Source organism: Entelurus aequoreus, linkage group LG19 (assembly GCF_033978785.1).
Source record: "Entelurus aequoreus isolate RoL-2023_Sb linkage group LG19, RoL_Eaeq_v1.1, whole genome shotgun sequence".
Taxonomy (NCBI): Eukaryota; Metazoa; Chordata; class Actinopteri; order Syngnathiformes; family Syngnathidae; genus Entelurus; species Entelurus aequoreus.
This window is the reverse complement of record NC_084749.1, coordinates 32,169,918-32,184,136: the sequence shown is the minus strand read 5'-3', so window position 1 is coordinate 32,184,136 and position 14,219 is coordinate 32,169,918. Positions and strand designations below refer to the sequence as shown.

Below are 14,219 nucleotides of genomic sequence, written 5' to 3'. Positions count from 1 at the left end.
ATCAGATACCAAAAGTTGCAATCTTTATCGTCGTTGTTCTATACTAAATCCTTTCAGCAAAAATATGGCAATATCGCGAAATGATCAAGTATGACACATAGAATAGATCTGCTATCCCCGTTTAAATAAAAACATTTCATTTCAGTAGGCCTTTAAGACTAGTTTAAAGTTATCTTCATTGACAAGTACAGTGCTTTTCCTTCAAAAATAAGGACATTTCAATGTGACCCCAAACTTTTGAACGGTAGTGTATAATTATTTACAATCCGGGGAGGTGGGATGTGGAGGGGGGATGGTGTTAGGCTTGGTTTGTAGTTGCCTGGAGGTGTTGTTTTAGTGCGGTTTTGAAGGAGGATAGAGATGCACTTTCTTTTACACCTGTTGGGAGTGCATTCCATATTGATGTGGCATAGAAGGAGAATGACTTGAGACCTTTGTTAGATCGGAATCTGGGTTTAACGTGGTTAGTGGAGCTCCCCCTGGTGTTGTGGTTATGGCGGTCATTTACGTTAAGGAAGTAGTTTGACATGTACTTCGGTATTAGGGAGGTGTAGCGGATTTTATAGACTAGGCTTCATATTAAACAGTGGGCTTTCTAACAACTGGGAGGGTTTGTGTCATGTTTGTCCTCAAACAAAAAACATACTAGAACAAACGAAGTTTCCCCCCATCTTTTTCTATTTTCAATCCTTTTTAAAAAAATGCTACAGGGAGCCACTATGGCGCCACTAAAGGGTTGCTGACCCCCCGGCCTCAATGTAAGTGTGCCGCCTATAGGTGCAATGCAGCGCCTTCAAGGTAGGGGGCGGTAATTGGTTTGTGGACTTTATTTTTTTTTTTCAAGTTCATGCAGGGATGGCATAGCTTAATAGCTCTTTGTTCCAATTAGCAATTTAGAGTACATCTGTTTGCCACTGCCCTTCTCCACTTAGTCCTACAAGTTAATATGTAACACCACTCTGACAAAAATGCCTTATTTCCCTTTCTTGTCGAGTGAACGTCGAGTAAAAGCCAGGAGGCTGCACTTGCCTCTTCGGTGGGCGTGTCCACAAAGATCCACGACACTCCCACGCTGCTTGCCTGTGGATACTCACAAATCACACGTGCCACGGAGCGAACGTGATCTACAAGTAACGCTAGGCGAGCGGATTTGTATACTAATCCAGTCATTCCAGTTCGTGGTCCCCACCCGGTGTCATGTCACTTCTTCGTGGGGCAGGCTTGGTGGTCCTGTGCGCGCTCCTTGCGGGGACGCGCGCTCGGCGGAGTTCAACAGAGCAGGAGGATGTTGAGGAGGAGGTCAACAGCGCCAGATGCACCTCCAGGTGTCTCACCTTGCACATGACCCACATTACTGCTGCTTTCAGACACTTCCAGGTAAGTAGATGATGAATATTTTGAAAATGCTATGATGGTCTGATTCACATCATGCATCAAATAGTTGGCACACGTGCACAATCTAAACCAGTGGTTCTCAACCTTTTTTCAGTGATGTACCCCCCTGTGAAATTTCTTTTAATTCAAGTACCCCCTAATCAGAGAAAAGCATTTTTGGTTGAAAAAAAAGACATAAAGAAGTAAAAAACAGCACTATGTCATCAGTTTCTGATTTATGAAATTGTATAACAGTGCAAAATATTGCTCATTTGTAGTGGTCTTTCTTGAACTATTTGGAAACAAAGATAGGTTTTTATTTATATTTATAAAGGATTTTTGAATTGTTGCTATTTTTAGAATATTAAAAAAAAATCTCACGTACCCCTTGGCATACCTTCAAGTACCCCCAGGGGTACGCGTACCCCCATTTGAGAACCACTGATTGATTGATTGATTGAAACTTTTATTAGTAGATTGCACAGTACAGTACATATTCCGTACGATTGACCACTAAATGGTAACACCCGAATAAGTTTTTCAACTTGTTTAAGTCGGGGTCCATATAATTGATTCATGGTGCAGATATATACTATCAAATACTATCAAATATATACTAACATCATAATACAGTCATCACACAAGATACTCATCAGAGTATATACATTGAATTATTTACATTATTTACAATCCGGGGTGTGGGATATGGAGGAGGGGCGGGGGGGGCGGGTAGGTTTGGTTGGTATCAACACTTCGGACATCAACAATCAGCATCAACAATTGCATCATCAGAGAAATGGATATTGAAACAGTGTAGGACTGACTTAGTAGGATATATATAGCAAGTAGTGGACATAGAGAGAGATCAGAAAGTATAAGAAAAAGTGTCTACATTTGATTGTTTGATTGTTTACATTTGATTATTTATAGTCCGAAGAGGTATTATGTGGAAGGGAGGGTGTTAGTTTAGGGTTGTAGTTGCCAGGGGTCCATCCATCCTTCCATTTCCTACCGCTTGTCGGTGTCAAACTAATTTTAGATCGGGGGGGCCACATGGAGAAAAATCTACTCCCAAGTGGTAAAATCACGGCACGATAACTTAAAAATAAAGACAACTTGAGATTGTTTTCTTTGTTTAAAAATAGAACAAGCACATTCTGAAATTGTACAAATCATAATGTTGTTGTTGGTTTTTTTTACACTTACATGTTGCGGTTAATAGTGTTCTAAATGTATTTGTCGTTATTTATATTTTCTGAATATATGCTGTGATAATGTTCATCAGTCATTGGTATACTTGCCAACCTTGAGACCTCCGAATTCGGGAGATGGGGGTGGCGGCGGGGTTGGGGGAGCGGGGGGTGTATATTGTACACGTCCCGGAAGAGTTAGTGCTGCAAGGGGTTCTGGGTATTTGTTCTGTTGTGTTTATGTTGTGTTACGGTGCGGATGTTCTCCCGAAATGTGTTTGTCATTCTTGTTTGGTGTGGGTTCACAGTGTGGCGCGTATTTGTAACAGTGTTAAAGTTGTTTATACCAGCACCCTCAGTGTGACCTGTATGGCTGTTGCTCAGGTATGCATGGCATTCACTTATGTGTGTGTAAAAGCCGCATAAATTATGTGACGGGGCTGGCACGCTGTTTGTATGGAGGATACGCGGACGTGACGACACGTTGTAGAGGACTCTAAAGGCAGTGCCTTTAAGGCACGCCCCCGACAATGTTGTCCGGGTGGAAATCGGGAGAAATTCAGGAGAATGGTGGCCCCGGGAGATTTTCGGCAGGGGCACTGAAATTCGGGAATCTCCCGGGAAAATCGGGAGGTTTGGCAAGTATGGTCATTGGTGTTAATTTTCAATCTATCAAGATAAAAAAATGATATCAAAATCAAATTACACTATGTTATTTATGTAGTTTGATTATTTTCCTTGACTGATGTACTAACATCATGTGGTTTATTCGGTACATATGTAGCATCATCTACAAAGATACAAAGAATTGCTAATGCAACTTCCAGTGGACACATTTAGAACAGCTGTTTCTTTCATTCAAAAATTTCGGGTACATTTTTATATTTAGCAAACTAATCCCGCGGGCCGGATAAAACCTGTTCGCCAGCCTTATCCGGCCCGAGGGCCGTACGTTTTGACACCCCTGATCTAAACTCTAGAATCTGAGGTATCACATTTTTATTTTTGTATTGTATATACACTACTTACAGTATATTACAGCGTCATAGCCTACTGACATCCGATATGTATTACATTTTAAGTCACTAAATGAGATAGCAAGACCTCTGCTAACCTATGACAATGATATCTCAGTCAGTCAAATTTGAGAAAAACAACAGACTAGTGTTGTCCCAATACCAATATTTTGGTACAGGTACCGGTACCAAAGTTATTTCCATACTTTTCAGTACTTTTCTAAATAAAGGGGACCACAAAAAAAATGGCATTATCGGCTTTATTTTAACAATTAATTAACATTAAACATATGTTTCTTATTGCAAGTTTGTCCTTACATAAAATAGTGAACAAGAAGTAGGGCTGCAACAACTAATCGATTATAAAAATAGTGGGCGATTAATTTAGTCATCGATTCGTTGGATCTATGCTATGCGCATGCGCAGAGGCTACTTTTATTTATTTTTTTATTTTTTTATAAATTGCAACATTTACAAACAGCTGAGAAACAATAATCAAAATAAGTATGGTGCCAGTATGCTGGTTTTTTTCAATAAAATACTGGAAAGGATAGAAATGTAGTTTGTCTCTTTTATCCGATTATTAATCGATTAATCAAAGTAATAATCGACAGATTAATCAATTATCAAATTGGCTGTTAGTTGCAGCCCTACATACAAGACAACTTGTCTTTTATTAGTATGTAAACAAACAAAGGCTCCTAATTAGTCTGCTGACGTAAATGGGTTATACTTGTATAGCGCTTTTCTACCTTCAAGGCACTCAAAGCGCTTTGACACTATTTCCACATTCACACACACATTCACACACTGATGGCGGGAGCTGCCATGTGAGGCGCTAACCATAACCCATCAGGAGCAAGGGTGAAGTGTCTTGCTCAAGGACACAACGGACGTGACTAAGTTGGTAGAAGCTAGGGATCGAACCAGGAACCCTCAGGTTGCTGGCACGGCCACTTTCCCAACCGTGCCACGCCATCCCCGTATGCAAAAATATATTGTGTCATTTTTCATTTTATTATTTTGTCAAAATTATAAAGGACAAGTGTTGGAAAATGAATTATTAATCTACTTGTTCATTAACTGTTAATATCTGCTTACTTTCTCTTTTAACATGTTCTATATACACTTCTGTTAAAATGTAATAATCACTTATTCTTCTGTTGTTTGATACTTTACATTAGTTTTGGATGATACCACAAATTTGGGTGTCAATCCGATACCAAGTCGTTACAGGATCATACATTGGTCATATTCAAAGTCCTTATGTGTCCAGGGACATATTTCCTGAGTTTATAAACATAATACAAATTTTAAAAAACGAAAGAAGATGTTGTGATGCCAAAAAATATCAACGTAATCATAGTAGTATCAACTAGATACGCTACTGTACTTGGTATCATTACAGTGGATGTTAGGTGTAGATCCACCAATGGCGTTTATTTACATTTTGACAACGGTACTTTTCAGAGGTGGTATAGTACCGAAAATGATGCATTAGTATCGCGGTACTATACTAATACCGGTATACCGTACAACCCTAGTATATACACTACTTACAGTATATTACAGTATCATAGCCTACTGACATCTGAGTTGTATTACATTTTATGTCACTAAATGAGATAGCAAGACCTCTGCTCACCTATGACAATGATATCTCAGTTAGTCAAATTTGAGGAAAACAACAGATTATATATTACACTCTAGTAGTCAAATTGGGTATGAAGTCTATGTAAATATTTAAATACGTTTTGAATGTATTTTGTAATATATATTTACAATGTATATCATATTTATGATTAAATAATGATAATCATTATTTTTTCATATAATTTATGTGTTTTATAAATATATTTTTTAAATATATTAACTATACATATAAATAGTATATAGTTACAAATATATTCAAATATATAAATATTTGAATTACTAGACTTTGTGAGCAATTTTTTCACAATTCTGACAAAGGGGCGTGATGATATGAAAATGTGATATCATAGTTATTGTGACCAAACGTATCATTGTTATCATTATTATAACAATATTGAGGAATGTGCTCAAAAAGTACTGAAATCATTGACATTTTTTAACCCAGTTTCATTTAAAATATTAGATCAAATAAATAGACACACAATATACTTTCTTGGCAGAAGAAATATTAAATATTGTTTTGTTTCTTTTCGTCCATTTTAATTTGGAAACGTTTTAAAGTGTGTTTTTTACTGCAGTGATTAGCATTTAAGATGCTTTTTCCAGAAAATGAGCAGTGGCAGCGGTCCATGAATTTATGAAAGTGCGGTTATCAATCATGGATTTATGATCATTTTAATTTAAAAAGCTAGTGATAAAAATCTGTGGAGTTTTACCGCGGTTTATCATTAATACCGCTTATTGTTACATCTCTAACATTGACAGACTATACTGACAGGTGGACATGATTTGATTTAATAAATCACAAAGTTCCAATAGTCAACAGTTTTAAGGGCATTAACGCTAATGGGGTTTCCACTACCATGTGTTTATTTTCAAGTTGTCTACCATTATGAGCACTGTTATTGTAGTTTGAAGTTGACAAAATGAGCTATCTCACTCAAATTGATGTACTGCAGCTTTTGTGGTGTGGAATGAAGGATTAACAGGGACATTAGGACGTTACCAAGTTTGAAAAGCCACTTATTGTTAACAGCTTCAACATGTGCGTGGTGTGTAGTGGGTGGGAAAGTCATTAACCACAACGTTCAGCTTCAATGACTCTGATGGTTGGGCGGGGGCACATGTTCACATGTAAAACTGCAGTTTGGCCTGGTCCTCCACCCTCCAGAACAGACTCTTGCCACCTGTGCCATCAGTAATGAGAATATTCCCACTTGGGTATGCGTGTTGACGTTTGTGAAATGAAGGTGCCAGAAATGGGAATGTTACATTTGAACCTTTAAGTAGAGTGCAGTAGTCAGACGGCCAACATTCGTGAGTGTTGTTTGCTGTTTTTAGCTTATGTCCATAATGTGCTTACACCACCAGGATTTCCTCACTTTGTCCGCTAACATTCACACACAGACAAAATAATCCCCAAGACTTCCAGAACTTTGTTTACAGTTTGTCAACGAGACTTTGTGGTGCAGTGCGCTGCAAACTATCCACTGCTCTGTGAATTCATGCCACGTTTTCTACAGTATCTACTCTGTATTTATCCTCTGCCCTTTTACTTGGGTGTCTAAGTGCGTGCATTTATCCATTCGCTGCCCTCAAATATTCCACCATGGAAATAACGTGATATTCATGTCATGCACAAAATCCCCCAATTCAACGAGCCATATTTTATTATATATATGTATATCCAGTCAACGCTCCCTGTGTGCAGTCTCAACATGCTCCTCACCATTGAGTAAACTGTTTATTGTCTGCTGTATAGCAAGTAGTGATTGAGAGAATGAGGGTGTGGTTTCAGGCACAACCCATTGCAAATATGATTTTTTTTGTATCCGCCTCAGCTCTGAATTGAACTATATTTGTTTAGGGGATAACTAAAGTGTAGTAGTTGCAGCATTTTTTATTGAATGGCGATGGAGCTCATTTCAAGACATTTTGTGCACTCGATTATGACTTTGAGCAAACAAGCAAACCGGTTTCCTTGCAGCAGGGAACAATCCCTGTAGCTTTTATAAGACAGTGTAGCAGGTGACAGCGTGCATGTGGAAGTCCGTCTGTGAGATAAGTAATTATTTTAAAGAACATAACGATTGAAAGAAAAACGTCCCCAGAAACTCTAACACAAGTGGGATCAAACCAAGTTTTTTTTCTCATCCTCCTCTGTCACCACACACTGACCCAAACACACATTCTTCCTCTGGCTTCATGTGGGTGAACCCTGTGTTTGTGGCTTGCTTAAGTGTGTGTGGCTAGACTCTAGCCAATAGAATGTGAATCACGGCACCTCTCTTTTTGCCGCCTCGCTGGGTTTTCCAATACTTTTCCTGGTATGGTGTCATAGCTTAATTTTAGGCCTTTGTCTGGCACATATATGTTGTCATATTCCCAAATTCCTCCTTGATGTAAACTCATATAAATACAAAAAAAAAACCATCAGCTTCGTCTGCACAGATGGATATTTTTGTGCGTAAAGGAGTAGATTAGATTAGACCGTGTGTCTGAAACACTTACTGGTCTGTGGTGTTGATGGCTGGAGGGGTTGAGCCAAGGCCGAGGCCCGGTGGGAGCCTGAATGAACTGCCTGTCTTAAGGGCGAGCCTTTCAGCTATACCTATGTGTGTTTGCGCGTGTGTGTGTGTGTGTCCCAGATTCTACGCGGTAGGTAATCAGTCCAGAGGTCAGTCAGCCAGCCAGTCACGCTCTGAAAAAGACCAGAGACAACGGCCAGGTCAGGTTGCACCAATTCAGAATCAGTCAGGCAGGAAGATGGTTAAAGAAAGGGAAAGAGATGGATACATGTAGTATCTATAAATATCTAATATACGTGGTCCTCGTGTTACGACACACTCCCATGAATGAATACTATACAAGGGGCAAAAGAGCAATTGTTATGTGTGCCCGGAGAAAAAAGACCTTGGTTGAAGAATAACGTCACTTCTTTACTTTGTAGTTAATTTTCTGCTTTTTATTGTGTCTCTCAAGAATGAGGCAGACTCTTCTGATAGCAGTGCGTCAAAGAAAGGGAAAGTAAAAGACGTGAAAAGTCACGTGTAATTAAACATCATAAACTGCTCTAAAAGCGGAAAAACACCAATAATACTGCCCCAGTGATAATTTCAGGAGCAGTTTTTTACTTAGTGTAAGTCATAGTCTTTAGCAAAAATGTATTTTCGAATCTAAATTAATTAATTTACTTTTAGGCTAGTTTTAGTCGACTAAATTTCTCAACATTTTAATCAACTACAATTATGGTAACTTTAGTAGACTAAAATATATATTATTAAAGATAAGAAATTTTTAAGCATATATTTAACACAAAAGTAGCATCAGGTTGTGAACAAGAATGATGTAGTATGTAATTTTTTGCTCCGCACGTCAATAAATATCTTTAAGGTATTTTTTCTATATCTTTTTTTTGTATTTCAGCTTCATAAAGTTTGTGCATCAGATTGTGCATTTTAGTTTTCTTTTGAAGAGTCAACATTCTATCAGTGTTTGTATCATTTGATTAAAGTCCTCATCAATAACATTAGTGATAGGTAGGGTAACATTTCATATCACGGTTATTGTAACCACAATTATAAAGGTTATCATTATTTTCCCGGTATTGTTGAGTGTGCTCAAAAAGTACTTCATTAAATAAAAGTACAATTTTAAATATTTTGACCAAGTTATTAAAAAAAATAAAAAAATAAATTGACACATTTTGCAAAACCCATTACTTTGCATGTTTTATGTTTTTTATGCTTCAATCAATAATAGTGTTTTAGTATTAGTATGTCGTCTGTATTAATGGTTAAGCTTTTATTGTCTTAAATATTGGTTTGTACTGTAGCACTTTAGGAGAGTGCGTAACATAAATTATATTTTTATTATTTATCATTTCTGACAGGCATTTTGACGTCGTACTCTGTCAGCGATCCTTCAACGCACCTTGAAAACCCCTCCGTCTTGTGTTCCTCTGAGTATAAAACGATTACTCTGGTGTAAGTGCTTGTAGGTTCAAAGTGCACAATTGAATAGCTTAGTTGCTCAGACATCAAAGTGTTTATATGAGTTTAGATTGTCGTTTCTTAATGGAAAAAAAAACATATCTCTTGTTTTCATGTTAGCATTTACCTTTACGAGGTGGCGACAGTCACTCCGACCATGAGTGCAGTTATCAACCACGTTTTTTTGTAAATTTTAAATAAAAACGATATTAGTAATGATCGGAAGTTTTACCGCGGTTATCATTAATACCGTTTATTGTTACGTGCCTAGTGACTAGTAATCATTGTAGTTGTTTGCTGTAGAGTCATATAAAGTTGTCACATATATAAGAGTTGACAATATAGGGTTTTTTTGGCATTGTTTGCTGGTCTACTAATTTGACTTACTTGTACACTAAAACCCGACTTACATAACTGTCATCGGTACAGAACTTGTGCGTAGACCGCCCGTATACTGTATATCTGAACTCCTGTTCACTTTGTTATGGTATCAAAGTAGGTACAAAGAGGTACCAAAAGCATAGGTAGGAAAAAAAGGTAACTGAAGTCTCTTGATTGGAGGACAGAACAACAATAGAATGGGAAGAACAATTAAGGCGCACTCGCAATTTGCTCCTTGATTGGGCACTTTTGATACCTAAAGTCAGCTTTGCTTTTAACGTGTATTTTATATTTAATATGTTTCTATTAAAGTACCAGTAGAGTGGAAAAACAAGTTGACAAAATGCCACAAGTTTAGTCTGCCATTTTTAATACTGCTCCGAATACCTTCGGCTATTTCCGGAGATTGACGTCACTGTAATAACGCTTCTGCTAACTGACCATGTTATCAGATCAGTCATACTGGAAATACGCAAACATTGGAAAGAAATGTGGTGTTTAGCATTCACAATCCTTATGTAAGACAAGAACACATATGCGTGGCTTTTTTTTGCATTCGAAATCGTAAATAAATAGCTGACAATTGAGTCAACAGATCGAGGGTCCTCTGTTGCGTCCATTACACTGTCTCTAAAACATCCAGAAACCGTCAACAATACTTCATTTACATGTCGTGACCTGAAAATTAACTAAATATGAGTGATATTGTTATTATAAGCGCCAACGCAGACAGCCTATTTTAGCGGCGAATTGATAGCAAGGAGCTAATGCCTGCTTACGCTGCTATTGTTGACACACTAAGCCGGCAACGGATCTCTCACCTGGTCATATACAAACTTGACCTTGGACCGAGAGGCTGGTCGACTTTCACATCCCCCGAGATCGTAAAATAGATGCTAGTTGCTGCAACTTTTTTATACCCGTTCATGAGGTTTGTGATTGATTCTTTATCTAAACGGGATTATGTGAGCATTTCGTTGGAAATTGTGTTTGTTTTATAATGGTTTATTATGGTTAGTTTGTATGTTTAGCACCTAGCAATGTACAATACAGCTGCATCCTCCTTTCTCATTCTCCTTGTGTTTGGGGTCAAAAACATAAAGTTCTGGATCATAATCTTTCGCTGTTGGCTCTCACAAAGTCTGCTTTATTAGCATTGTTGTTGATGGGGAAGGGATCTGTGGTTGCTACTTTTATGTCATGGATCATGTGACTGGCTTGATCAAAGTGGCTCGGGCATCCCCGTGAGATTGATAATATTTTGATCAAATCTATTTATTTGCAAATATAAATCAGATATATATGATAGTAGCTTCAATATAGAGGCAACTTGTTTTTCCAGTCTACTGGACCTTTTAAGTTTTGTAAGTGCATTCTCTGAGGGGCCAGGAGAAGTTTCTAGCCTTTATTTACTGCATTTAGCCTTACTATGTTACTATGTTGTAGTGTGAAAAACTATACAAGAAGTCAGATCTGGATTTACCATTCAAAATTGTACGATAGTAGGCTGAACGGAAACTCAAGTGCACTTTGTATCACTAGACAAAGACTTGCTTGGTTCAAGAGAAGACGCAGCTACCTCTTTCTACATCTTAGCGCTCTTTGTCATTTGATAGGCAGAATGAGGGATGGACGGAGATAAAACAGTTGTGATGTGGGGGTGACTGTCACCTGAGATTTGGACATTCCAAGCAAATACAGTGAAATCTCCAAGTCCAACGCTCCTAAAGTTTTACAATTCAAGATTGTACAATTACGATATTCCCATTAAAGTCACACTAAACCGTTTGAATTTCTTGCATGCGTGACATCACGTGAGAAATTATCATAATTTTTGCCCGTGCCGAATGACATATGGGCAAGTTCGCTAGGCGCAATATTTGGCCTTGCAATAACAGAGGTTGTACAAAAACCGTGTCAAACATTTGTCAAAAATTTTCGTCGAAATCCAAGGTACCACTGTATGTAGTATCAACCTGAGTGTATTTCTTGTCAACATTACAATAGAAACAAAGTATTGTCTTTAAATAAAGTAGATGTAAGTACAATAGTATGATAGTACGAGGTTAGCGCTAGTAACCAATATGAAAGGTATAGGTCTAGTTAGGGATGATGTTTGATAAGAAATTATCGAGTTCGAGCCCATTATCGAATCCTCTTATCGAACCGATTCCTTATCGATTCTCTTATCGAATCCTGATAGGATGTTGTATATGGAAAAAAACACAATATTTGGTTTAACAAAAGCTCACTTTTATTTTATAAGAAAACATTTTTTAAAAATAAATAAATAAATATTGACTGTTACCCCCCTAAAAAAAAAATAAAAAAAAATATATTGACTGTTGTTACCCAAAGTATATTAAGTGAGATTTTTCAGAAAAACAAATATATACAGTAACACAAAAACAACCTGTCTCTGTGATCACTATAGGTGTATAAATAATAATATAGTGTTAAATAAAATCAGTCCCTTGGGCACAAAACTGAAAATAATACAGCTCTCCAAAAAGTGCACTTCTGCTGCTATTGGAACATACTAACTACACACACTATGACACTAAGAACACCACAGTCATCAATCAACTATAATTCCCCCCAACATGAGAGCGAAGCTTGGCAATAATTGCATATTGCCTGTTCTGCCCTCACTATACGTGTTGAGGTTATACAGCTTTGCAGACAGCTAACAAACAATCCAAAGCAGATTAATCCATTTAGGCTCTTTATTGTTGTTGATCTTGCTTTGTCTTTTCCTATCTTTACTTTTGTCTTGCACTGGACTGTTTTTAAAAAAAACTGAAATACACACAATGAAAAATGTATAAGCTATGTGATTCAATTAACATACTGAAATGTAATACACAATATGTAAATCTTAGCTTCACACAAATATACAGTACTATCATCAAACAAATACTTCTGAGTGTTGAAACTATTTCGATGGTGGAAATATACGACTGGCAGCCATTTTAAGTCCTCAAAACATCCATTGAAACAGTGCACAAAAATCGTTTTTCAATAAACATCTTAGAATCAAACTTAACCACTTTCCACCTTAATATTGAGTTACATAAACAAGTTAAACAGTTTACTTACAGGCTTATCTTTTCCAAGGCTTGTAAGAGCTAACACAACTTGTCTACTTCTCAATTGTCTCAACCCGGAAGTGATAATGGGAACCGGTTCTCAAAAAGGAATTTGAGTCCATGGAATCGGTTCTTTTCTTATCGAACAACCAGGAGAACCTATTTGGAACATCATCCCTAGGTCTAGTACATAGTAGGGTTGTACGGTATACCGGTATTAGTATACTAATGAATCATATTGGGTAGTATACCCCACCACATAATTTATTTTCTACCACTTGTCCTTAATAATTTTGACAAAATAATAGAATGGAAAATGACACAATATGTTAATGCATATGTCAGCAGACTGATTAGGAGTCTTTGTTTGTTTACTTACTAATAAAAGACAAGTTGTCTTGTATGTTCACTATTTTATTTAAGGACAAACTTGCAATAAGAAACATATGTTTAATGTACCTTAAGATTTTTTGTTAAAATAAAGCCAATAATGCAATTTTTTTAGGTCCCCTTTATTTAGAAAAGTACTGAAAAGTATCTAAATAATTTTGGTATCGGTACCAAAATATTGATATCGGGACAACACTAGTACATAGCACTATAATTATTAGTACTCATTGTCTAAATATCGTTAAATATAATTTTAGTATGTAAACCTGCGTGACTGATCAGTGAGAGTAAAATACAATTATCTGTTGTGATCCTATAGTGCAAATATAATGTGCTCCACCACACATCTGTAGAAGCTCCTAATGATGGAGCTTTCTAGTCCAGCACGCCACAGCGTCCGTCGGAAGTAGAGGCGCTGGTACTGTTTTACTGTACATATGACATTTATACTGGAGATAATTGTAAATGCACACACATATGGATAATCTATACTTTTGAACATGCATCTTGTAAAGATATTGGAGTGTGGGACATTGTGCTAGTGCTCTGTCAGCGAGGTGGCACTTTGCCTAATTGCCATATTTGTAATGGATCTCCTGCTTTTTAAATCCATATCAAGTCTGAAATCTACAACTCTCCAGTCTCCTGAGGCCAGCCCTTAAAGCCAGAACTCAATGGCAAACACTTTGTTGTGATGCTTGTTGTTTTCCACTTTGTGAGCCTGCACAAACTCGAGCCCTGAAGAAGTACTCACAAATATAGAGTAATTAGGGACCTCTGTCCGGAAAGTTTAGACCTCAACGTGAGTTTTTTGGGAAGAACCGGTGCGTTCTGGTGAGTGGAAGTTAGTCATGATACACTAACAACCATGCGTGCACATACAGTCATACATTAGCAATGTGTGTATCTCGCACACATGCTGTTATTGTGTTTGTCTGTGGTCATCTGGGGCTGATTAGCAGTGTTAATGCCTCATGTTAAGTAGACGTTCTACTGTGCCTCACCACAAACAGTAACCACAACACCCGCATGCAGCCTTACTTTCCCTCTCTCTCTCCCTTTCTCTCTTACACACTGTTTATTGATGCATATCTGGCTGAAGTGTGAGTTATATCCCAGTTTTGTTTCAAACAT

General features: G+C 37.4%; 1 protein-coding gene across 1 annotated transcript in view; it reads left to right on the top strand.

Annotated features, from left to right (window-relative positions):
* Positions 1-863: 863 nt before the first annotated feature.
* The window catches only part of anos1b (anosmin 1b), a 104,054-nt gene continuing 90,698 nt past the window's right edge, over positions 864-14,219 (top strand). The window contains exon 1 of the mRNA XM_062028312.1: positions 864-1,377. Within this exon, the coding sequence (XP_061884296.1) occupies positions 1,198-1,377 (180 nt within the window). The 5' untranslated portion in view covers positions 864-1,197. The remainder of the gene's footprint in view (positions 1,378-14,219) is intronic.